The 23,109-nt window shown below is 46.1% G+C and overlaps 2 protein-coding genes across 2 annotated transcripts in view; one reads left to right on the top strand and one right to left on the bottom strand.

Annotated features, from left to right (window-relative positions):
• On the top strand, window positions 1-3,277 carry P2rx2 (purinergic receptor P2X 2). Its single transcript, XM_051176391.1, has 11 exons — window positions 1-239; window positions 394-529; window positions 625-696; window positions 774-849; window positions 1,001-1,097; window positions 1,251-1,331; window positions 1,429-1,561; window positions 1,876-2,006; window positions 2,151-2,244; window positions 2,384-2,449; window positions 2,530-3,277. The coding sequence occupies exons 1-11, from the start codon at window positions 64-66 to the stop codon at window positions 2,917-2,919; spliced, it is 1,452 nt and encodes a 483-aa protein (XP_051032348.1). The 5' UTR covers window positions 1-63; the 3' UTR covers window positions 2,920-3,277.
• Window positions 3,278-5,381: 2,104 nt separating this feature from the next.
• Window positions 5,382-23,109, bottom strand: part of Pole (DNA polymerase epsilon, catalytic subunit) — a 45,740-nt gene continuing 28,012 nt past the window's right edge. The window contains exons 30-49 of the mRNA XM_051176359.1: window positions 22,358-22,567; window positions 21,906-22,115; window positions 21,520-21,663; window positions 19,068-19,208; window positions 18,634-18,787; window positions 18,450-18,556; window positions 17,991-18,167; window positions 17,682-17,905; window positions 17,279-17,499; window positions 16,834-17,038; window positions 14,924-15,097; window positions 12,540-12,665; window positions 11,378-11,510; window positions 9,902-10,076; window positions 8,684-8,815; window positions 8,353-8,546; window positions 6,859-7,059; window positions 6,458-6,583; window positions 5,803-5,892; window positions 5,382-5,717 (exon numbers count right to left, since the gene is read on the bottom strand). Coding sequence (XP_051032316.1) covers window positions 5,604-5,717; window positions 5,803-5,892; window positions 6,458-6,583; window positions 6,859-7,059; window positions 8,353-8,546; window positions 8,684-8,815; window positions 9,902-10,076; window positions 11,378-11,510; window positions 12,540-12,665; window positions 14,924-15,097; window positions 16,834-17,038; window positions 17,279-17,499; window positions 17,682-17,905; window positions 17,991-18,167; window positions 18,450-18,556; window positions 18,634-18,787; window positions 19,068-19,208; window positions 21,520-21,663; window positions 21,906-22,115; window positions 22,358-22,567 — 3,258 coding nt within the window. The 3' untranslated portion in view covers window positions 5,382-5,603. The remainder of the gene's footprint in view (window positions 5,718-5,802; window positions 5,893-6,457; window positions 6,584-6,858; window positions 7,060-8,352; window positions 8,547-8,683; window positions 8,816-9,901; window positions 10,077-11,377; window positions 11,511-12,539; window positions 12,666-14,923; window positions 15,098-16,833; window positions 17,039-17,278; window positions 17,500-17,681; window positions 17,906-17,990; window positions 18,168-18,449; window positions 18,557-18,633; window positions 18,788-19,067; window positions 19,209-21,519; window positions 21,664-21,905; window positions 22,116-22,357; window positions 22,568-23,109) is intronic.

Here is a 23,109-nt window from a genome sequence, read left to right as displayed (position 1 = left end):
TGCCCAGGAGAGCAGAGGGTGCGAGGCCCTCAGGCAGCTCTGGTGGACCAAGCTGCTTGGGCCATGGCCACAGCACAGCCGGGGCTTCCCGCGGGGGCGGCCATGGTCCGGCGCTTGGCCCGGGGCTGCTGGTCTGCGTTCTGGGATTACGAGACGCCCAAGGTGATCGTGGTGCGGAACCGGCGTCTGGGGTTCGTGCACCGCACGGTGCAGCTGCTCATCCTGCTTTACTTCGTGTGGTGCGCGGGTCGGGGCACGATGGGCAACTGAGCAGACAGCGATCCTTAGCGGGGGTGGGGGATGTGCATGCGTGGGAGCCATTAGTGCCCCAGGAGAGGGATGCCCTACCCTCCTCAGGGTTGCCTTCAGAGCTGGCACCGCCCTGTTCCTCAGGTACGTGTTCATCGTGCAGAAAAGCTACCAGGACAGTGAGACAGGTCCGGAGAGCTCCATCATCACCAAAGTCAAGGGGATCACCATATCGGAGCACAAAGTGTGGGACGTTGAGGAATACGTAAAGCCTCCAGAGGTGCGGCGCTTCCTGCCCCAGGCCTAAAATTCCTCAGCGGTGTAACTAGTCTGAGTGAGCTGACCTACCCACCACATTTTTATTTCTGCACCCAGGGGGGCAGTGTGGTCAGCATCATCACCAGGATGGAGGTCACCCCCTCCCAGATCCTGGGAACATGCCCAGAGGTGAGGCGGGTCGAGGGTGGTCCGGGAAACCCTAGGGCAGTTAGAGTTTATTCTCTGACCTACAGTTTCAACTCTAGAGCATGAGGGTTCACAGTTCCACCTGCCAATCAGATGAAGACTGCATTGCCGGGCAACTAGACATGCAAGGAAATGGTCAGTGTGTACCAAGGACAGTGGGGAAGGCAGCAGGTCTGTGTGTGTGTGTGTGTGTGTGTGTGTGTGTGTGGTGGTGGTTGTGGTGGTGGTGGTGGTGGGGTTGTCGTTAGCACTGACCTTAGTCGCTTAACCAGCGATTGCCCTGCAGGGATTCGGACAGGGCATTGTGTACCCTATTATCATGGGGACTCCAAGACCTGTGAGGTGTCAGCTTGGTGCCCGGTGGAGGATGGAACTTCTGAGAAGTATGCAGGGTCCACAGACCCCACTGCTAGTCTCTTTTTTCCGTATTGACAAAGATCAGAAGAGCTTCTGGAAGGAGAGGGACAGTGTGTGCCCCTCTCCTGGGCTTGGGGGGGAGGGGCGGGGGAGAGTAAACCCTGTCTGTACCTCTGCAGCCAGTTTCTGGGTAAAATGGCACCAAATTTCACCATCCTCATCAAGAACAACATCCACTATCCCAAGTTCAAGTTCTCCAAGTGAGTCTGAGGGCCAGAGTAATTTCAAATATAGTGCCTGAGCAGTGTGGAGGCTTGTGTTGGGAACCACATACCTGTGTCTTCTGCCACTCCTTAGGGGCAACATTGCAAGTCAGAAGAACCTGAAGCATTGCACATTTGATCAGGACTCTGACCCGTACTGTCCCATCTTCAAGCTAGGCTTCATTGTAGATCAGGCAGGGGAGAACTTCACTGAACTGGCACACAAGGTGAGGGAGGGCATGGGGACAGCAAAGCTGGGTGCCAGCATCTGCTACCCAGGAAGGGTTTTTACAGCAGTTAGACATCTGTTCTGTCTAGGCCAGCCTTGGCTGTTTGGGCAGAGAGGAGAAATGTGATCGTGGTCTGTGAATGCACCTGCTTAATTATTGACACATGGTCCCAGCTGATGCTAGTACCTCATTATGCCTTCAAAGACAGATACTCGTTCCCTGGACCTCTGGTTCTGAGTTGAACGTTCTCCCTTTGAGGGTTTTCTGTTCTATATTCCTCCCTTACTGCTTCCTGGCTCATTTTTCGGCAGGGTGGTGTCATTGGAGTCATCATCAACTGGGACTGTGACCTGGACTTGTCTGAATCTGAGTGCAACCCCAAATACTCTTTCCGGAGGCTTGACCCCAAGTATGACCCTGCCTTCTCAGGCTACAACTTCAGGTACCTTGTTTTCTGAATGTCTGGGTTTATGACATAGACAGTGGTGTCTGCTTCCATCAGAAGTGGTCCTAAAGAGAGCAAGATAAATGTACACATTCAGTCTGGCAGCTTGGACACTATTGCTTTTGGTTTACTCAACCCTAGGTTTGCCAAGTATTACAAGATAAATAGCACCACCACCACTCGAACTCTCATCAAAGCCTATGGGATTCGAATTGATGTTATCGTGCATGGGCAGGTATGCACAGCTGAAGTGTTCCACCTAGGCCTGAGCTGGCCTAGCTCCATGTCCCTTGCAGCACCCCACCCTCAAGATCCCCTTCTGCCACTTCAGCCTATGATGAAGGTCTAACTAAATGCAAGCCTGTTCTCTACAGGCAGGGAAATTCAGTCTTATTCCTACTATCATCAATCTGGCCACTGCTCTGACTTCCATCGGGGTGGTAAGAAACCCACTTGGGGGCCTGGGTGGGGTAGGGAGTGTCTGATATTACCCTTACCCAGTGGTATCTGCTGACTTCAGGGCTCCTTTCTGTGTGACTGGATTTTGCTAACGTTCATGAACAAAAACAAGCTCTATAGTCATAAGAAGTTCGACAAGGTGCGTACTCCAAGGCATACCTCAAGTAGCTGGCCTGTGACCCTTGCCCTTGTTTTAGGCCAGGTCCCTCCCCCACCTAGTCACTACCCCCAGGATCAGCCACCCAGCCCTCCATCAGGTAGAGGACCGACTTTGGGAGAAGTGGCAGAGCTACCACTGAGTGTCCAGCCACCTCGGCCTTGTTCCATCTCTGCTCTGACTGAGCAGGTGGTGGATACTCTTGACCTGCACATGGGACAAAGGCTTCCTGTCCCTGAGCCTTCCCAAAAGGACTCCGCATCCACGGACCCCAAAGGTTTGGCTCAACTCTGATCTAAGCTGCAGGCCTGGATTTGGGAGGGCAGAGACAGCCTCAGTTGCTTTGGCAGCCCTAGGAAGGATTTGCACTCTGCAGTAGCCAAGCATATCCATGTGACTGGGAAACAAGAGACACCTGTGTAAGAGGACGGAGCCATGCTCTGGCCCAGGCTTACATTCTTCCACTTCCTAAGGCTTATGGGGAGAACTGGGTTTCTGCCATCTTTGTTCCCAACCAAATTCCCTGCCCACCTGTCATACTTTTGCACAACTTCCAGGGACCCAAAATCAGAGCTAAGCCTTCCTGTTGTATAATTCTAAGCCCTACTTTAGAAGTCATAGCATGCTGAGCCCAATAAACCAGTGATGAGAAGCTTTCTGGCCTCAATTCTTTGAGAATAGCTGTGGACTCAGGAATATAAGGCAGGAGTCAGTCTCCTTCCCAGGGACGCTGTGTATTCTTAGGTTGGCTAATCAGCCTGGGATTAGAGTACAGCCACACCTGCCGAGGGGAGCAAGGATATATTCAGAATCTCTGTGATGGGGTGGGAACAGTGAGCAGCACTAATATCAGGGCTTGGGGGTAACCTAGTTACTGCATCCTTGCTGTTAGTAGACTGACTTGCTAGGCAAAGCCCGCTGGGAGCCTGGATCTTGGTTCCCTTATGGGTATGTCTGTGCTGAATGCCACCAGAAGGTATCCTAGCTCAGACCAGCACACCAAGTACTAGAGCAGCCAAAGAGCTAGGAAGGAGACCCATCAGTTTTTGTCCACATTACCTGAAGACGGTATGCTTGTGTATGTGTATGTCACACCAAGTGTTTACTGGATGCTTGGGAGGATACTAGCTTTCAATAACCTCAGAGCCTTCCCTTCCTTGGTCATGGACACCACAGACCATCAAATATGTTTAACTTCCTTCATGTGTGGTTTATAAGATGTCCAGTTCTAGACAAACTGCTCTTTCCAGTTGGGTCTCTAGGTACAGCTTAACAACCAGGGCCAGAGATGTAGTTTTCTATTTCAGAATCCCTAAACCTCTGAGTGAACCCAGGCCTGATGTTATCTATGGTTGCAGTGACCTGCCATGTGTTGCAATAGGATGGCTCTGCTGGGAGACAAGCCAATGCCTCTCAGGCTCCGAGATCCAGGAAGCATAGTTAACCATCTCCCTCCTCCCCCCATCTTCCTAATTTGATTTGATTTCCATTCAGAAGGCCCCAGCACTGCCAACTCAATCCACATTCCAAACAGGGAGGATCAAGCAGATATCAGGTTTCTCCCTACAGACAGCCTGAGCTCATCAAGGTTTAGGCAAGTTCCTGATGGACAGATGCTAGATATTAAACTTTCTTTTCAGAGACTGAGGCTCCCTGTGCAAATACAAAATAGTAAGCTAAGAAGTCGAAGCCATGGGGAATGGAGAGTTAGCCAGACAGTTAGGATCACTTGCTGCTCTTTCAGATGGAATTTGGTTACCAGCACCCACATGGTAGCTCATTATCATCTATAACTTCAGTTCAGGGGAGACCAATGCTTTCTTCTGACCTCTGCAGTTACCAGGCACACGCAAGGTACATACACATACATGCAGTTAAAGTATACACATAAGTTCAACAGGGTTTCTCTTCTCCTTGTGGGGCTCTTATTTTGGGTTTCTGTCAAACTTCAGTTGCTGCTCTGGTAAACTGGTCTGTGCCAGACAAGGGCAGCATTCAGCTCAGTGAGATGCACAGTTCTCTTATTTCCTGAGACTAATGAAAGGCTCTGCTCACTAGCAGATGGGTCAGTGTCAGTATAGAGTAGGAGGTGAGAACAGCTACTTATTCCACCACTTTGCAGTGCTGAGGGCATCATATTTTGAAAAAGGCTGCCAGCTTCAGTGCTCTGGGTCTTTGATGTACCAAGGACAAGAGGTGATTGCTTTCCCTCATTTGCCTTGTTCCCTCAACAGTTGAGCCTAAAAATCTTTACACACACATTATTTTTCTTATTTTACATATCAATACCAGTTCCTAAAATCTTGCATGTGAGAAGGCATTTTTCTAAAATGTCTTACACAGGGTGGGCCTCATGCTTATGAGGTCCTTGCTAAAGTCCTGGTGGACAAAGAGTGGATTTCCTTATAGACCAGATAGGTCAGAGATGTTGTATCTTTCAGGCCCATCTCAGCCCATCTTGGGGCAGAGCCCCAGTTCTCATTCAAGACACTTGGTGACAACCTTCTTCAGACTTTGCTCTGAAGCAAAAACCCTGGGTCTCCACATGTTTAGAACCTGCATTTCTCAGAAAGCAGCTCAAATTCTACTCCCATGAAGCTGAGGGAAAGGCCCATTTGTCTGAAAATAAGCAAGACTCTGTTGTAGTTAAGAATCTGTATTGGCTTCTGCATCATCTCTGCCCCAATCTCAGAATCTATCTCCGGCTCAGAATAGGAGGCAGAAGAGGTGATATGGAAGCTTCGAAGCAGAAAGCAGAAGCTTCAAAACATGTTTACTTAGCAGGCAACTATAGACAACAGAGCTTTTCCTGCTCCTGCTTGTTTATGACACCTTGCAGCTCCCCGGAAGTATTCTTTCTGGTCTTCCTGGACTGTAGTCATGACTTTGGAAAAGTCAGGTGGTCAGTGGTTCAGGTATCTGAAGCAGGCATTAAGGTACTTGGTATGGCATACCAAGGTGTCTTAAGCCTAGGCTTACTAACAGTTTGATAAAGGGCTTGTCTGTAGCAGCCATGCTATGGTCTCCTGGAGGTATGACATATTGTAGTGCTTGGCAATGTTCTGAAAGATTCTAATCTGTTCTCTGAAGACCTGTAGGAACAAAGAGACACAATGACTCTGGGTTCTACTCTGAAAGGAGGGGCAAATGACTAGTGTGTCTGTGAGAATGGCCTACCTCAGTGTGGATGGTGAGAACGAAGTCTCCTGCACAGCTGCAGTACACAGGCATATGGGTCTCTTTCATACCACGGCACTTTAGGCATACCTGAAACAAGGAAGCAACACCACTGATCTTGGTTCAAACTGTCATCGCACTGGATCCTATCTGCAGCTTGTTAGCCTTGTTGAGGAGGAATACCTTCATGGAACCATTAGAAAGTTTATTTCCCTACTGTAGTTACATCTGGACTCAGTGCTTTGATGAAATTCAAGATTTATTCAAATCTTGCCAGCTCCTTCCACCTTGCTGTGGGTATCCCTAACCTCAATTCCCAAGGCCTGGGGGTGTTCCATGTCCCAGCTGGCCCTGTCTCAACAGTTGTGCAGGGACATACCCATGGGCTTTGCTCAGGTGTTCATAAAGTACTGCCAAAGCTTTTTCTGCTCTGCTCTTGAACTCTACTACCAACACCTGTCTATTGTCTATCTCCCTCCACTGGATGGATCAAAGTGCTCACAGAAGGTACCCACAAATTAGTGGGCTAGGTGCCTGGATGAAGACTGACTCCTGGGGAGGCCCTTGGAGGCAAGACTCAGGACCCAAGCATGCTCCTGTCTTCCCTGAAATACTAATAGTATTTGGAAACTCCTGGGTGGACTGGGGAGCTCACCAGGTCCTGCAGTGTGAAGGCCATCAGTTTCCTCTGCAGGGCTTCCACCAAGGCTGACTCAATGACAGCTGAGTCATAGGGGGCCTGACAATTGGAGCAGAGCCACTGAGGCAGAATGGCCCCATCCTGGAAGAGTGGGGAGGAAGGCTGAGAAGTTAGTGTGAGTGGTAGCCATGGCCCACCTGGGCAGTAGTACATCAGGCTGGTGTAAAGGGGCAAATGTAACCATCACTGTTCTTGGCTGCCGAAGCCTTTTATTTGTGAGGAGCAGACCTTTTCAAGGCAAATTTCTAGCATGTTGCAGTGGAATGGCGTGGGGCACTAGTCTGTATACTACAGGTTGGGCTATACATCCCAACCACTTTGGACATTTAGAGGTTCTGATCACCAGCTGAGCTCACCTGTGAGAAGGAGGAATCTTTGCATAAGTCCAGGTCTCGGCAGAAATTACAGCTGTGGCAAATCACCTCAGGGAGCACGTAGGAGTGACAGGGGTCTCTAAACTGGGCCTCCTCAGAGAATTCACCAACGTCTATCAGGCGAAGTAGGTCTCTGTTCAGCTTATTTACCTGATTTGTGATGTTTGGATCCAGAGACAATACCTATGGAGACCAAGCCCATCATGAAGTAGCTCCTTGACCTCTCTGCTGTTCTGGCTGAACCAAATACCTCTTTTAAGCTCATTTCCCAGCATCAACTTAGCCCTTCCTCTTCCCATCTGGAAGCCTCAGAGAGAGCTGATTCTCTACAGTGGCAACTCTGTCAGTGAGTACAGACTTGACTGATGCATATATTAAACATTTCAGGTACGAAACATTGATTCTACATAATACCTTACAAAACCAAAGAGGGAGGACCCTTTAACTTGTCTTAGGAGGTCAGCATCACCCCAATACTGACAAAGACACAGGGCATTAACCACCATGAGAAAGGACACAAAAACCCTCTACATGTTCTAGCAAATGAACCCATTAAGATGAAAACAATACATAATCCAAAAATAAAAAAGCACATATAAGGGCAATTAAGGTTTTTGTATTTGTTTTTTCTTGTTTCTTCTTTTAAAGGCAACAGTCTTACTCTACAGCCCTTTGAAGACACAGGCTATCCTTAAACTGTGATCTTTCTGCCTGCCTTGGCCTCTAGTGCTGAAGTGAGCCATCATACCCAGCCCAATTAAGCTTCCAAAGAGGTATAAACAAGCCTCAATGGAATAAAGGCTGTGGAACTGATCCTCTCATGCTTGGACAGGAAACTTGTGCACACTGTAAAGATGAACTAAAAATGGAACATAGATCCCAAAGTACAGTTCGTCTCAGCTTGTTTTCTGGGAGAGGTGGGTCAGTGACTGTGCAAAGTCTATCTGTGGAAAAGAAACATTCCTAGCTTACTATGTTAAACTCTAAGGTGTAGTCATTTGATATTCAGGGTTCAGCCTCAGTGAAGCCCTGGGATGCTCAGATGGCGCAATGAACAATAAGCGCTTTGAGTAATGCCCCCACACGGTCACTGGTGATATCATCTCACCGTGCTGGCCTGCCTTTCCCAGAAAACAAGCTCTGTCACCTCATTTGGTCTCAGGGGTTTGTTCTGGCTCATCAGACCCACTGATGGCAGGTGATCCATGAACTCCTTTTACTTTTACCTGCTGTAACTTTCCCAGCATATCAGCACTCCTACTCCAGAACCTCTGTGCCTGGTTCCAGGCTCTCCAGAGTGCCTCATGGTGGTACACCTCTGAACTGATCAGTCTCTTATGGTTTACTGTCAGGCTAAGATCTACCAGAGGGGCTTTTCCTATAATACCTTAGCCTAAATGCCTCAACAATGGTTGCATGTGATAGGGACCCAGCAAATCCTAATGGAATGAGTGGAGGATTTATACCGGAACTCACCTTGCACACATATTTGATGAACTCCAAAGCAGGATTATTGAGCAGCAAGTGTGAACCAGGAAGGACAGGGAACATCTCTGAGGGCTCAGTGGAGTTCCGAGAGCCTGTGACTTTCTTCTGAATTTTCTGAGTAATGGTGAAGAAGCTCTGAGTGAGTTCATTTGCCACATAATCTTGAGAGAAGGTGATCATTCCTGGGAAAGAGAAAGTGTTAAGGGGCAGATTCAGCTGGCAGTGGGTATCTCCTACCCATTTACCTGTACCATCCTAGGCACAAAGAAATCAGGCCACGGCACACAGCAGCACCCTTCTGTGACCAGGGACTGCTTACCAGGAAGGGCTCCAGCTGTCCCTTTAGCCTCTTGGGAGGACTGGCTAGCCCCCTTCCTCTTCACAGGGGTACTGCCTGGGGCACTGTGTCTCAACTCATTCTTCATGCTATGGTACACAGCCACGATGTATGCTGCAGAAAGAGGCAGATATAGGTCACAGGGCCTGAGTCAGGTATGTGTTGAAAAATACCCCAGAATTCAAAGGAGCCCTATGTTTGGCCAGTTGGTCAGACATACTCATCTGAAATTCATTGTTAGTGGTAACTTATCTGCTGCCCTTGGATGAGTTCAAAGTCATGTAGAGAATTGGATAAAAGAGAGAAACTTGTACTCAGGCAGTACCCAGTATTTGGAAGACAGACTCTGAGTTTGAGGTCAGCCTGGTCTACAGAGCAAGTTCCAGGACAGCGAGGGCTATATAGAGAAATCTTGTCTTGAACCCCCTCATCCCAAATTAAACAAAAACACTTGCTGATATCTTAATTCATCCTTAGAAAAGTAAACACATAGGACAAGGATAGTGTGTGAAAACAGATCCTTAACAGCAAATGCAGACAATGCCCTAAAAAATCTGAACCCACATACCTGGAATATGGGTTTCTCTGTGTATCTCAGAGATCCACCTGCCTCTGCCTCCCTAGTGTTGGAATTAAGGCATGTGCCATCACTACCTGGCTAACCTGGAATATTTCTTGAGATGACTTGGAAAGGTGAAGACTCAAAAGAAGTACACAAAGACATAAGCAATCACAGATGAAACCACCTGCTGGTATAGACCTGTGAAGTGTATAAGAAATCCTATCTCCTAATAGTTTAATGACCATGCTTATCACTAGGTTTTCTGTTTAATGAGTGGCAGTGAACTCTAACAACAGTTTAATTCTTATGCTTATGGAACATGATAAGCAGGTTTACAAATACTTTGAAGATACGAGTTTTCTAGTTAGTGAAGCCCCAGAAGCTAACCTCATTATTGTGTGTGCATGAACATTTTCCCAGGGATGTTAGCCATAGAAATAAAACTAGGGAACACCTTTGGAGGACTAGAGAGAAGGCAGAGAGCCCTTTTATCATCTTTCCTCATTCCCTATGCTGGAACAGGTAAAGGAAGCAGCAGCTCCACTAAGCTGGAATTTCCAACAATTTTCCTCTCTAGACTAAGAAGCCAGAACTATTTTCAATAACTCAGCTGGTTGTTCAGCTTCAGCTTGACTCACCTGAAACAATCATGAGGAAGTAGCTCTGGCAAGAGGCTGCCTGTGGCAAAAACTGCAGAATGTTCCAATTGTTCTCCAGTAGGTCCTCAACCTCAGATTCCTCCATACCCTCTTCCTCCTCATCTTCTTCCTCATCCTCTTCATCCTTGGTTTCTTCCCTTTCCTGGGAGTTTTGCTATAGCATAAAGACAAACCCTATTTCCACCATGGCAACAACATATAGTAATAAGACATGGGAGACAGGACTCCTCCATCCTGAGACTCCTGGATTCTGACATCACAAGACCAGTGCTCCACAAAGCATGTCTAGCTCACTAAGGTGAATGGGAGGTGTGATTCTCATTTACTCTTTCAGATGTCCCTCCCAATAGGGCTAACCAATCAGAACTTCCCAGTGGCCAGCTTCTTCCTCTGCACTTAACATTCTCTTTAGCTGGGAGTTGTACCCTGAACCTGTGGCTTCATACTCAGGATGCTAAGGCAGAGTCTCTAGAGATGAGTTTCAAGGCAAGCCTAAGCTACACAGAACCCATCTCACAAAACAGAACCTCTTCTTGAGTTGGTGACAAATTTTCTAACTTGACTGGGTGCCTGTGTCCCTGACAGGGTGAATTCACTTCTACACACAGACACTAACACTGCACTATTACCCTGATGTCCACACTTCCTCTCTCCCCTGTGAGGTCTATCTCCTAATCCCAACTCTAGAACTGTTCCTGTCCAGGCCTTGAAGCCATGGGACCTAAGGAAGCCTTGGTCTTGGCCCCCAGATTCCCTGACTACTGAGACCCCAACTTTTAGACTTCCTGCTGGCCAGTGCCTCCCCTTTCAGCTCTCTGTGAAGACCCCATGGAAGACAAAGGTCTGTTGTTTCAGCCTACCCCCTAGTTACTACTCTAGCACGAGGAGATTACCTGCATCTCCATTTCAAATGCTAAGCCCTTCCCCCTCACATGGCTCCTTGCTACAACCTCTATTCACAGGTATGGCTTACATGTGTGCATCACCAAATCCACCTGCTAGCTTCTGGACCCATCTTTTTACAACTCTGCACTGGCATCCCTCCCCTAAATTGACACTGCCTACTTTACCCTTGTAGTATGTTATTCTTAGAGGGGGCAAACAGATGCCAGAATTTCTATCTCTACTTAGAAGTAGGTGTGAGCACCTGAAACTACTGCCCAGACAGCCATCTGCACGAGTTGCCCAAGCTCCCAAGGTGTCTGCTCTCTTGCCCACCTCTGGCTTTGCCAGTGTCTCCATGGATCCCCCTCCTCCCTCTTTTCCATGAATTTTGCCAATTTATGCCTAATGGAAAGCTTTTTGCTCTCACTAGGGCTAACACTATGCTTTCAACCTTTCCCATAAGCTGAAGAACTGGGTGCTACTATTGATAAGAGGCCCCAGGAAAGCAGTACCTGTCACAGAGGTTAATGTAGCCTCTTACATATGTAGAACCAGACCCAGCTGTCTTACCTGTCCACAGTGAATACTAGATGGGACTTTTCCTTTGATTCCACCATAGTTGGATGGATCCATCCAGAGAAGAAATTCCCAACATCGAGAGAAAGAGATTGTCAGGGAGTGGAAGATCTCTTTAGAATGAATGCTGTAAGAAGCCAGACAGAAACTGACATAACAGCTTTCCTTATTCTTCCTTTTCCTTTGTAGCCATGTACTCATTTAAATTTATAAATGACTATCAAGTGGATTCAGACAGTCCCTCAGACTTTCTAAGATACTGAAGAAGCTGCCTGGGAACAGCTGCCCTTGGGAGCCAGGGCAGTCCCAGGTCTACTGTCTCCATCTCAGAGTTTCTCTGTGTATCTCTGGCTGTCCTGGAACTCACTCTGTAGACCAGGCTGGCCTCAAACTCACAGAGATTCCCCCTGCCTCTGCCTCCCAAGTGCTGGGTTAAAGCGCCTCTTGCCACTGCTAGCCAAATTGGCCTCTATCACTAATCCCACCCTTGGCACCTGTGAGTAAGGAAGGAGATCCTAAATAGACTCCTCCTCCTCTTTTTTTAAAATTTATCTTGATATATAATTAGTGTTTGCTGTTAATGTTTATTGTTCTATCAGAGTTGCAGTTCAGATTGTGTGGTTCACAAAGTCCTGTAACTCTAGCTCCTGTAACCCTCTTCTGCTCCGGACACGAACACATACAGGCACATATGGTTATTCTCTCTCTCAAAAACAAAACAAAATAAAACAAAACCTCAAGACTTCATCTTTATTTATATGGGAGCCTCTGGGCCCAAATAAACTTGGGAATATGATTTATCCAGACAGGGATCACTGCCTGAAGCCAAAGGTACAACAACATGGGGTCCAGCGATTGAGACCTCCATATGACCGACTGCCTGGAATCAGAACACTCCCATGTGTTCATGCCTACATCTGGGAAAAGTTTATGCAACAGTGCTTTACAGAATCTTCTTAAAAACAGCAGGTATTCCTTGAATATTTCAGGCTTGAACAACATGCTTTTTATTTGAGTTGTCCATTACAAGTAAACCATAGTGAAAAAGCAGCCACTTTTTCATGCTGCTGTGCTTGATCCTTGGTGTGTGCTGTACCCTTCAAGCACCTCTCCAAAGTCATGGCAGCTGTATCACCAAGATATCCCTGACACTAACCTGTTGGTGATATATTCCACATAGGCAAGGGCATCCTCTATCCGGCGCTTCTTTGTGCAGAGGATGATGCGATTGAAGTTGGCATAGACGACTGATGATCCCAGCCGCTTGAACTCAGCAATGAGCCTGTAGAGTAAGTTTATAATTAATGGAGGTGCCCTGGTATAAAATGAAGCCAGAGAATATGAAGAACCATGAAGAAGATCATGGTGACACTGAAATAAGTATCCTAATTATACTTAGAATGAGCAAAAGAACAAAGACTCAGGTTGCAAAAAAAAAAAAAAAAAAAAAAGAGAGAGAAGAGATTTTTTTTGCCGTTTAAGATGAGGATGGGGGTTGAGGGGTGCCTAAATGGTTGAGAGTTTTGGGTGCTTTTCCAGAGGACCTATGCTTGATTCCCATTACCTATATGGATGCTCACAACCATCTGTAACTCTAGTTCTCGGGGATCCATTACATTTTTTTCTGGCCTCTTTGGATACCAGACACATACATGGTACAGGTACATATGAAGGCAAATACATGTTGGGATAATCTTTTTGTATGCTGTGTGAAGATGTGTCTCTATCATTGACCTGCCTAAGGTACTTTCTGAATGGTTTAATAAAGAACTGAACAGACTTCTGGGAAGATAGGAACTCTGGGAAAGAACCTGACGTGGGAGATTTGCCAGCCACATGTGGAAGAAGTTGGATGTATGTATGGACATAACAGTACCGAGGAGAGGTAACAAACCACACGGCAGAACATAGATTAAATAAACTGGTTAATTTTAAGTTTTAAAAGCTAGTTGGGAACAAGCCTAAGCTAAGGCCAACCTTTCATAATTAGTAAAAAGTCTGTATGTTATTATATGGGAGTTGGAGGTCCAAAGAAAGACCTGCTAAGCAGACACATTAAAAAACAAAATAAAAACAGACGAGACCTAGGTCCGCTACTAGTCCTGATGCTGAACTTTAGGACTCAGGCAATCCTTATGCCTCAGCCTTCTGAGTAGCTATGACTATAGGTGCATCTACCATAGAAGAGCAAGACCCTGCCTCCGATTTTAGACAGGAGTCTGGTTATATCCAGCTTGGCAGGAAAATAGCAGAAACAAAGGTAATATATGGCCATCATGTATGACCTTCATTTAGATTTTTCTTTTCTTTCTTTTAAAGACTGGTTGTGAGCCCAGTGGTGGTGGGTGGCACAATCCTTTAATCCCAGCACTTGAGAGGCAGAGGCAGGCAGATCTCTGTGAGTTTGAGGCCAGCCTGTTCTATAGAGTGAGTTTCAGGACAGCCAGGGCTACATAGAGAAACTCTGTCTTGAACACCCCCCCCACACACACAAAAAGTTCTTTTAAAAATGTTTATAATTATCCTAAGGGTTTCTGACAGCCCAGCCCAGTGGTGGCGGCGAACACCTTTAATCCTAGCACTCAGGAGACAGAGGCAGGCACATCTCTGAATTCAAGGCCAGTGTGGTCTACTGGTCTACAGAATGAGTTCTAGGACAGCCAGGGCTACACAGAGAAATGGTCTCAAAAAATTGAAAACCCAAAAAGTATTTCTTACAATGTATTTTGATACTCTTCCCCTAGCTCCTCCCTACCCATCTAACTTTACAATCTCTCCTAAAAAAACAAAAAACCAGCCATTCTTTTTAAATATTTATCTATTGAGACAGGGTTTCTCTGTAGCTTTGGAGCCTGTCCAGGAACTCTGTAGACCATGCTGGCCTCAAACTCATAGAGATCCACCTGTCTCTACTTCCAACACCCAAAAAATTTATTTATTTTTATGAGTGTTTTGCTTGCATGTATGTTAAATATACTGCATGCATATAGTGTCAGCAAAGGCCAGAAGCTCAGAAGTGTCAAATCTCTTGGAACTGGAGTTATGGATGATTGTGAGGCACCATGTGGATGCTGGGAAATGAACCCAAGTCCTCTGCAAGAGCAACAAGTGCACCTTATCACTAGAGCCATGTCTCCAGCACTGATTCATTCATTACTTCTAATATCACATTACTAATCATAGCTAACTGTCCATTAGTATGGTACATGCACACTTAGTGTCTTAAGGTATTTTCTTTTATTTTTGGGACAGGGTTTCACTATCAGTCCTGGCTGGCTTGGTACTCACTATGTAGATCATTCTGAACTTATAGAGTGCTGGGGTTAAAGGCATGGACCATGACACTCAGCCAAGGTGCATTACAACAAACAAGGTGCATGAGAACACATAAATACAAAAAGGAAGAAGTACCGTGATGCTTTACCTAGCTTTCTGGAAAATTGAATGCAGAGTCACAATAGCAGCTAAGCCTGCCCTGGGCTTTAGGTTTCCCAAAGGCACTTATGCCCCTCAGCCCACAGCCCTGGTTGAAGCACTCACTGCAAGAAGAGCTTCTTCATCATATTGTGTAGTGTCCGGTGCAAGGCTGGGTCATGGAGCAGAGAGCATGGTGACTGCAGCCAGCGGTAGAAGTGCATTACCTGGTTGTCAGCATATATGTTGTGGTACTGTGTGATCTCCTTTACCCAGCCAACCACCATGCTCTTCAGGATCCTGAAAGATTGCAAAGGATGACCCATACCATATGCTGCTGTTGGCACCACTGTCCCTTCTCTTAATCCCTAATCACCACTGTCTAAATTTCATTCTTTGGTCCTATAGCTTGTGGGCTTTACCTCCTTACCACTTCCTTCCATATAACTCCCTAACTTGCTCACCACACCTGGACAAGAAGACACATGATAGGTTTTTGTCCTTCTTGAGACTTATTTTTAATTTTTAAAAACTTATGTGTAGCTGTAAGAGTATGTATAGTAAAGTAAGTACAGGTGCCCCACAGAAACAAGAACATACCAGATACAGTGGAGCTAGAGTTACAGGTAGTTATGAACTACTCAACATGGGTTTTGGGAACTGAACTCATGTCTTCTCCAATAGTAGTATATTACTTTTTTTTTTTTTTTTTTTTTTTTTTTGAGATGGGGTGGGGTTTCACTGTCAGAAGAGTAAAATGAAGAGTTACAGAGTTGATTATGTGCCTTCCAAGTAAAGAACCAGGGACTGGTCCAAGCTGGGTTTTCTAAACACCAATGAGACACAGGGGAGGTTCCTGGAGCCATGCAATGCTCAGGTAGCTCAGACTGGACTTGAGTCACAAGAGACACAGAATATTAGAGACATGTACAGGGCTTCCTGTACAAATGCCCACTTCTTTCAACTGGTAGTGTTTGCCACCTGTTTCTGATCTTCAACTGCTGCTTAGGGTTCAAACACTTTTTCTGCCACAATTCTGCTCTCAGCTCATAGTCTTCCTTAATCTCCTTCTTACTTTAGCATTGCAGGCAACAGGGCTAAAATATGTGTTCTAGAATCAGACATGAAATGACTACCTCATACTCAGCCACAGTAACACAACATAACCTCAGGCCCTCTTACTTTGGCTTTGCCATCTCTAGTACAGGTGAAGACTGCACCACTATGCAGGGCTAGGGGAATATAGGCAGATGAAAGTGCTCTGTGTTATGGCACAAAAGAAACACTTTACAGTAAGTATACACTGTTCTATCACTAAGAGCCAGGGCTGACCATACCTTTAACAGATGATTCTGGCTATTATGACTCACTAGGCTGGGTGCCCTGGGAATTTCCTGCAGATACTCCTTGGATTACACTGAAAGCAATTATGTATCAAAAAATTCTTCATGAGAAAATCTTCTGGCTTCAAAATGTCAAATGGCAGCACCTGTACTACATACTAGTAACTAGGCAGGGCATGCTCAGGGACATGGGGGACCCTTGAATGTGTTATGACTTAAGGAAGAGACTTCTCAGGAATGCTGATTCTAACACTGGAGGTGGTACAGCAGTTAAGAGCATGTACTCCTCCTCCACTGAACTGGAGCTCCTCAATTCCCAACACCCACACCAGTGTTTTACAACCTCCTGTAATTCCAGTTCCATCTGGCTTCTGTGGGCACCTGCACACACAGGCACATGTATACGTACACACATACACAGAACTGCAATAATAAGATAATCTTAAAAAGAAGTGGATGTGTGGTGCACGGCTTTAATACCAGCACTTGGAAGGCAGAGATATGTAGATCTCTATAAATTTGAGGCCAGCCTAGTCTATATAATGAGCTCCAGGCCATCCAGCGCTACACAGGAACCTTGTCAAAAAAACAAAACAAAATATTACTGACTTTGGCTTTAGCCTTCTAAAGTGGAGATTACCATCTCCCTGTTGCCTTGTCTAGGAAGAAAGCACATTACATGAGGGTAGATACCTGAAGGTGCTAGAGCAGAGGGCTGTCTCATCATAGCTGGCTGGGACACTGGCAGCTTGATTGCCTGTGACCATGTCCTCTAGGGAGGCCTGCTGGATCACATCGAAGCTGATGCCCATGCTGCCAGCCCCCTCCATGTCATTGATATGATGGGACTGGAGGATGGTGTTGACTGCCAAATTTTGAATGTCCAGCTCCACGCATACTGCAGGGAAACAGTTTGTCCAGGTACCCTAGACAGCACTAGGATCATCTCCCAGGCCTGAGCTGGTCAGTGCTGCCTAACAAGGTTAGTCATGGCACTTTGACCAACATCTTACTTGCTGGTACCCATTTCTTAAGACTTGCTTATTTTAGGCTTATTCTACATGGTTGAGTGCTAAGCCCCACATGATAAGATTAAATGGTGGGGTGGAAGTACCTAACTTTCCCTTCTCTCACTCACCAGTGGAATAACAGCCAGAATTATTGATCTCCACAGTGGCTCGGTCATCAAACTCCATTACAAGGCGGTTGTCATCAGCTTCCTTCCCACCCAGGTCAGGCCGAGAGGTAGGGGACAGCCAAAGAAGGTGGTTGTGGCGCTGGAGGTGGCGTGCAAAAAAGAGGTCGGAGCCAAAGGTGGAAATGTCTTCTGGTAGGTTCCCAACAGGGATGTGGAAATATCTGTATAGGGGTACAGGTTCAGTCTCAAGTACACTAGCATCATATAGGGACCACTCATAGGGTCACACACTATAGGCACCCAGCCTATGGCCTTACTTGCTTATCTTTCTTCTTGTGGTTAGAGAACTGAGAATCACACTTTATAGCTAAGTTTTACTACTGAGCTGCACCCTAATCCTTACCTGCTCATCTCAAAGGCCTGTGAAAGGCAAGTGTCTAAATTGAGGTAGTGCCGGATCATTCGCCGGGCTCCATGGCGTTGCCAGTCTAGAACTCCATAGCTGATCTTGTCAGCCACTCGGATAGGCACTAGTGGGAACTCCTCTAAGACAGGAATCTCACTAGTCAGTCTACACAGCTCCCAGTTAGACTGGACAGCGATGAGTGTGGGCCCCCGACGTTCTTCCTGGGTTAAGCACAAGGCAGAGAAGGCTCAGTGGACAAAGCCTTGGGATGGGAAACTCCTACCAGTGGATCCCAACTTCTCCTACCTTGTAGGCCAGCAGGAAGCGTTGGATGGCTCTGCAGATGGTCTTCAGGTTGGTTTCAGCACGAACTTCAAAGGTGTGTTTGGGGGGAGGCAGGAGCTTGGGGTCCACCTTCTCTAGCAGTAGGCTATGTTCTGCTGAGTACAGGGCACTGAGGTTGGGCATTTGGTTGCTGCGTACCTAGGCAAACACCAACTGTTAGGGTGTGTGTGTGTGTAGCTGGGTAGTAATGCCTTTCTTCTTTCTCTTTCTTTTGAGACAGGGTTTCTCTGTGTAACCCGGCTGTCCTTGAGCTCAGGAAGATCCACCTGTCTCTGCTTCCCAAGTGCTGGAATTAAAGGTGTGTGACACCACTGCTTAGCCCACCTTTCTATTTCTAATTGAATGGCAAGAGGAGTGTCTTACTTCCCCATATCCTGCCTGACCCACATAATCTCATGTGCCCCGTGCCCAAGGACTCACAGTATCCAACACAAACACAGATGCTCTTCGCTGCGAGGGGATGAAGACCCCAAAGAGTGCTTTGTGGCCCTGTGAGTGGTGGTACAGGTAGATGTGGCGGATACTTCCTGTAGAAGAAAGTAAGCTTATTGCCTGAGATGCAAGGGAGGTAGTGCAGGTGATAGGGCTGTTGGTGGGGCCATACCTGGTTCCAAGTAGCTGAATTGGGCCAGTGAACGCATTTCTAGGTGTTCAAGGGCAAAGGTTTCAGCTTCCCAGCCTGAAAGGTGCCTTATCAGCTGTTTGTTGACCACACACACACAGCCCAGCTGTACAAGGGCCCGGAATAACAATGGGACCTGTAAGAGTAGGTAGAGTGTTGAGCCAAATGAAAGACTCTAGCACCACGGTTCAATCTGAGGCCACACACTCCAACACAACCTGTCTTCACTCAGAAGAGGCCACCTTAGGCAGACATGTGCTGAGAGTCACTTTCCTAGAGGGCTTCCCCAACCCTTGCCTATCACTATCTAATCCAGCTGTTTACCATTACCCCCTGCCCCATTCCCTGTGGGATCTCTCTTCTTATCATCTAGCTTCATCTCCACCCAAGTGGTCAGTGGCCAGGGAGACAATCACCTGAGTCTCATACACGCCCTCAATGTCGGGTGCTGACAATTCAGTGTTGATCTCGTTGATGTGTTCTTGGTACATATCCTCTGGTACTGAATACTCATAGAGATTGTAGACCATGTTGGAACGAGGAAGAGCCCGATTCACCTGGAGACAATGTGGTGATGAGCCTGTCACAGCCCAAAAGGTGGACCACTGACCAACTCCTAGGGCTTTCAGGACCTAAGATAGTTCACCTGCTTCAAGGATTATAATTAAAAGACTAAGGCATAAGGCATAATCTGAAACAGCAACAGGAGGCATCTGGAAAATCATGAATGCTTTCCAAATGATGTATCATCAACACCTGTCTGGAGGATGGGCTCCTATTTAATTATTCTTAGATTTCTCAGTTTTATTAATTGGAGGTTGTAGGTACCTAAAACTTACAGAAAACTATACTTTTCTGGCCAGAGAGCTAGGAGGGAGATGGTGGGGCAACCCTTAAGTGTATCTGGGTGATTGTATCATAGAGAGGAGACACACTTCATTAATCTTCACAAGCCAACTCAAACCCTGGTCTCACTCCAAGCTGCAAACACACAAAGGACTTGAAAATTGAGCTGATAACGGAACCTTTATACAAAGAAAGCAAGATAGAACTTTAGGTCTAAATTAACTTGATTAGCTGCCTCAACATTTTCTAAAGGATTAAACAATTAAAAAACAATTTATTTATCTATTGGGGTGTGTGTGTGTGTGTGTATGTATGTATGTATGTATGTTGAGTTCAGAAGATAACTTGAAGGAATCTACTCTCATTCCCACTAAATGCATGTATGAAGCAACCACTGCTTTTAACTGTTGAGCCATCTAGCCATCTCTCCAGCTCTGGAATTTTTATTTTTTATTTTTTTATTTTTTGAGACAGGGTTTCCTTGTATAGCCCTTGCTGTCCTGGAACTTGCTCTGTAGATCAGGCTGGCCTTAAACTCAGAGTTCCCATCTGTCTCTGCCTCCCAAGTGCTGTGATTAAAGGAGTATGCCATCCTGGAATACTTTTTTTTTTTTTGAGATAGGGTTTCTCTGTGGCTTTGGAGTCTGTTCTGGAATTAGCTGGTTGGTCTCCAACTCACAGAGATCTGCCTTCCTTTGCCTCCTGAGTGCTGGGATTAAAGGCGTATGCCACCAATGCCCAGCTCCTGGATTATTTTTATAGCAAAAAAAAAAAAAAAAAAGAAAAAAAATCTACTTGCCATCCATTACCCTGGAAACAATATAATTTAAGGGCAAAATAGTAAATATCTAGTTTACTTCTGTGCTGGGGGTTGGGAAAGGGGACTAGAGTATGGGCCTAGCAATTCAATACTAGACCCTGAGTTTGATCTCTAGCATCGACAAAAACATAATTTATGAGCTAAGTAGGTAACATGGGCCTATACTCACAGTATTTGGCAGCTGGAGACAGGAGGATCAAGAACTGAAGGCCAGCTTCACTTTTATAGCAAACTCAAGGCCAGCCCGAACTATACGGGAGCCTGTCTCAAACAATGAATGTCTCCATCCTGAAAACAATTCAGTTCTGATACACAAAGTTCTTACACAGAAAGGGCATTCTGAAGCCCCTAGTAGGTGACAGTCACCACCAAATACTAAAGCACACAGTGAAACACTGATATCTCCAGAGGGTAGGAAAAGAAGTTCTGTAGTGCAGACACTTTCCCACACAATTAACATACACAGCTCTACATGTATGGAAATCAGTTACTCTCATGTGTCTATTAATTATCCTGATAAACCCTGCCCACTTTCTAGGTTCACATTGCACCAACTCAATAGGCTGAAATCAGGTCTCACATTTTCCACTTAAAATTCTGTACCTTGCTCAGTGGGGCACTCCATCTGAGATGTCACATAAAGAGAGCCTCCTCAAAATCTAAGTCTAAGAACCTCTGAAAAGAAGTTAAAGTATATCTACACTTCTGAGATGTTGTGATAATGGGATAGTAGTTGGTTGCATAGGGTTGCAGGGAAGGACAGAGGCAAATGAGAAGTATAAGCTTCTTTGGGGGGGATGATGAAGTCTGAAATTTTGACTATAGTCATATTACCACAAATTCACTAAAAACCACTGAACTATATTTTTCCAATGAATAGGCTACATGGTAGACGAACTTATATCCCAATAATGCTGTTAACTACAATGGTACTCAAGAGAAACTTGCCACTTCTATCCAATCATCCCCTCATCAGTTTGATGGAGAGCAGTAGACCTTGTCCCTGAACATTCACAGACATAGTTTCAAGTAATTCTTTCCAAGACCCTGGTATCAATAAGGTACTTGGGAGATGGAGACAAGGCCACAAGGCTCACCAGCTCTTGGGTCTGCAAAGTCCATGCTCCTCACCAATTTTTTGTGTGGCTTCTATCATGAGGAGATGCCTCAGAGGACATCAGCAATATCAGTGGTCTCCCTACCTTGCGATATGAAGGCCCCTCCTCTGCTTTGGCTACCCGCTGGTTCACATAGAATACTCGAGAGATGCTCAGCTTGATGCAGTGCAAGTCACTGCCAATGATGGCCCATAGCCTGAAGAGACCAGCCTGGTTGGTCTCACTGATCTGAGAGGAAATGCAGAATACATAGCACATAATCACATATTGTGAACAGGTCACCTCCCAAGCAGCTTCCAGCCTTGCCCACATCCCACTATGTGTAGGACTCCTGTGATAGGGATAGGCAGGAAGCTGAAGGCTTTTCTTATCTTTCATCCTATACTGCACAACTAGTTACACACTCCTCTTCTGAGCCCAAGAAGGACTGCTCTCAACATCTTGCCACTTCCATGAATGAAGGCACACACCTGTACAATCTGCCATGGAAGGTCCAGAATGCTTCGGGCAGTCCTTCGCAGAAAGCCTCCCAGCCCTGTGGTAGGTCCCTCTCGGATAGCCCCAAGTCTTGGCACATCCTCTGTTGACTCTAGACGTTGCTTCTTCCTGCGGGCCAAGCGCTGTTGGGCTTGCAGCTGCCATTTTTTCTTGTGGAACCGGAGCCAGACCAACCACTCTTCCTGGGACAGATAGCAATGCACAATTGCTAACACATGTTGCACATCAACATCTTTCTCCATCAGCCTGCTTTTTAACCCTAAGCTTCAAGAGATCCTGAATGCTCTCTAGCACTCAGGAATTTCTGAAACTTGTTCCAGGGACAGGATTTGCCTTGGGGTTGATCACCACACTATGTAGTAGACCTCTAAGAGACAGAGTGCCATAGCAACTTTCCCCATGTCCCTTCTGGCTTGTTTCTTACTTGGGTGGTTCCGAGGGAGGGAGGCTGACCCAAGACCTCTTGCCAGGGCACAGTTAGTGCAATATCCTGAGACTCCTCTTGGCTCTCCCAGACTCTTTTCCTCTTTGTCGCAACTGGAACTGTAGAATGGCATGGCTTTGTGAGTCCAAAGTCCTCAATGTCTGGAGTGCAGACACTCAGAATGTTTTCTGAAGCCTGGGCATTCACAATCTGGGAAGACATAATCAAGACTTATTCAGAATCTCAACCAGGAAAATTCTATCAAAGAATTCTAACATTGTACATCTGTTGAAATGGGCTGTTAACAGACTAACATAACTTTTAAAAAGGGTCTCACTATGTAGCTCTGGCTAGCCTGGAACTCTGTGTAGACTAAGTTGGGCTAGAACATTCTGTCTTTGTCTAAATGCACTGGAATTAGATCGTCTTAATTCTCCAAAGGAAGCTGTCCATTCTAAGTTTCCCAACTGTTTGTTTGTCAGAGTGATGATTCTTTCAAAAAGATATTTGTAATGGTGAGTCCTTTTTACAAGGTTGTTTTGAATCAGAGCTAAGATCTTAATATAGTTAAGCATAAGTATTAAGGGAGAAAAGAAGAGGGCATTTAGGAAAAGAACAATAGCCACCCAAACGTGTTTCCCAAGACAGAATTGTTTTGGTGGTTCTTTTCTTTTCTTCGAGAGGATTGCACTCTACAGCCTAGGTTGGCTTTGAACTCAGGATCTTCTTGCCTCATCCTACCCAGTAGCTAT

This window comes from Phodopus roborovskii, unplaced genomic scaffold (assembly GCF_943737965.1).
Source record: "Phodopus roborovskii unplaced genomic scaffold, PHOROB, whole genome shotgun sequence".
NCBI lineage: Eukaryota > Metazoa > Chordata > Mammalia > Rodentia > Cricetidae > Phodopus > Phodopus roborovskii.
The sequence above is the reverse complement of the archived record's forward strand: the minus strand, read 5'-3'. Positions and strand labels throughout refer to the sequence as shown.

Bases quoted from the DNA above. Each gene is read 5' to 3' on its own strand.
- P2rx2 (XM_051176391.1), top strand. From the start codon at position 64: ATGGCCACAGCACAGCCGGGGCTTCCCGCGGGGGCGGCCATGGTCCGG. The intron at 2,007-2,150 runs GTACCTTGTTTT...ACTCAACCCTAG, and splicing joins TTCTCAGGCTACAACTTCAG to GTTTGCCAAGTATTACAAGA. The intron at 2,245-2,383 runs GTATGCACAGCT...TGTTCTCTACAG, and splicing joins ATGTTATCGTGCATGGGCAG to GCAGGGAAATTCAGTCTTAT.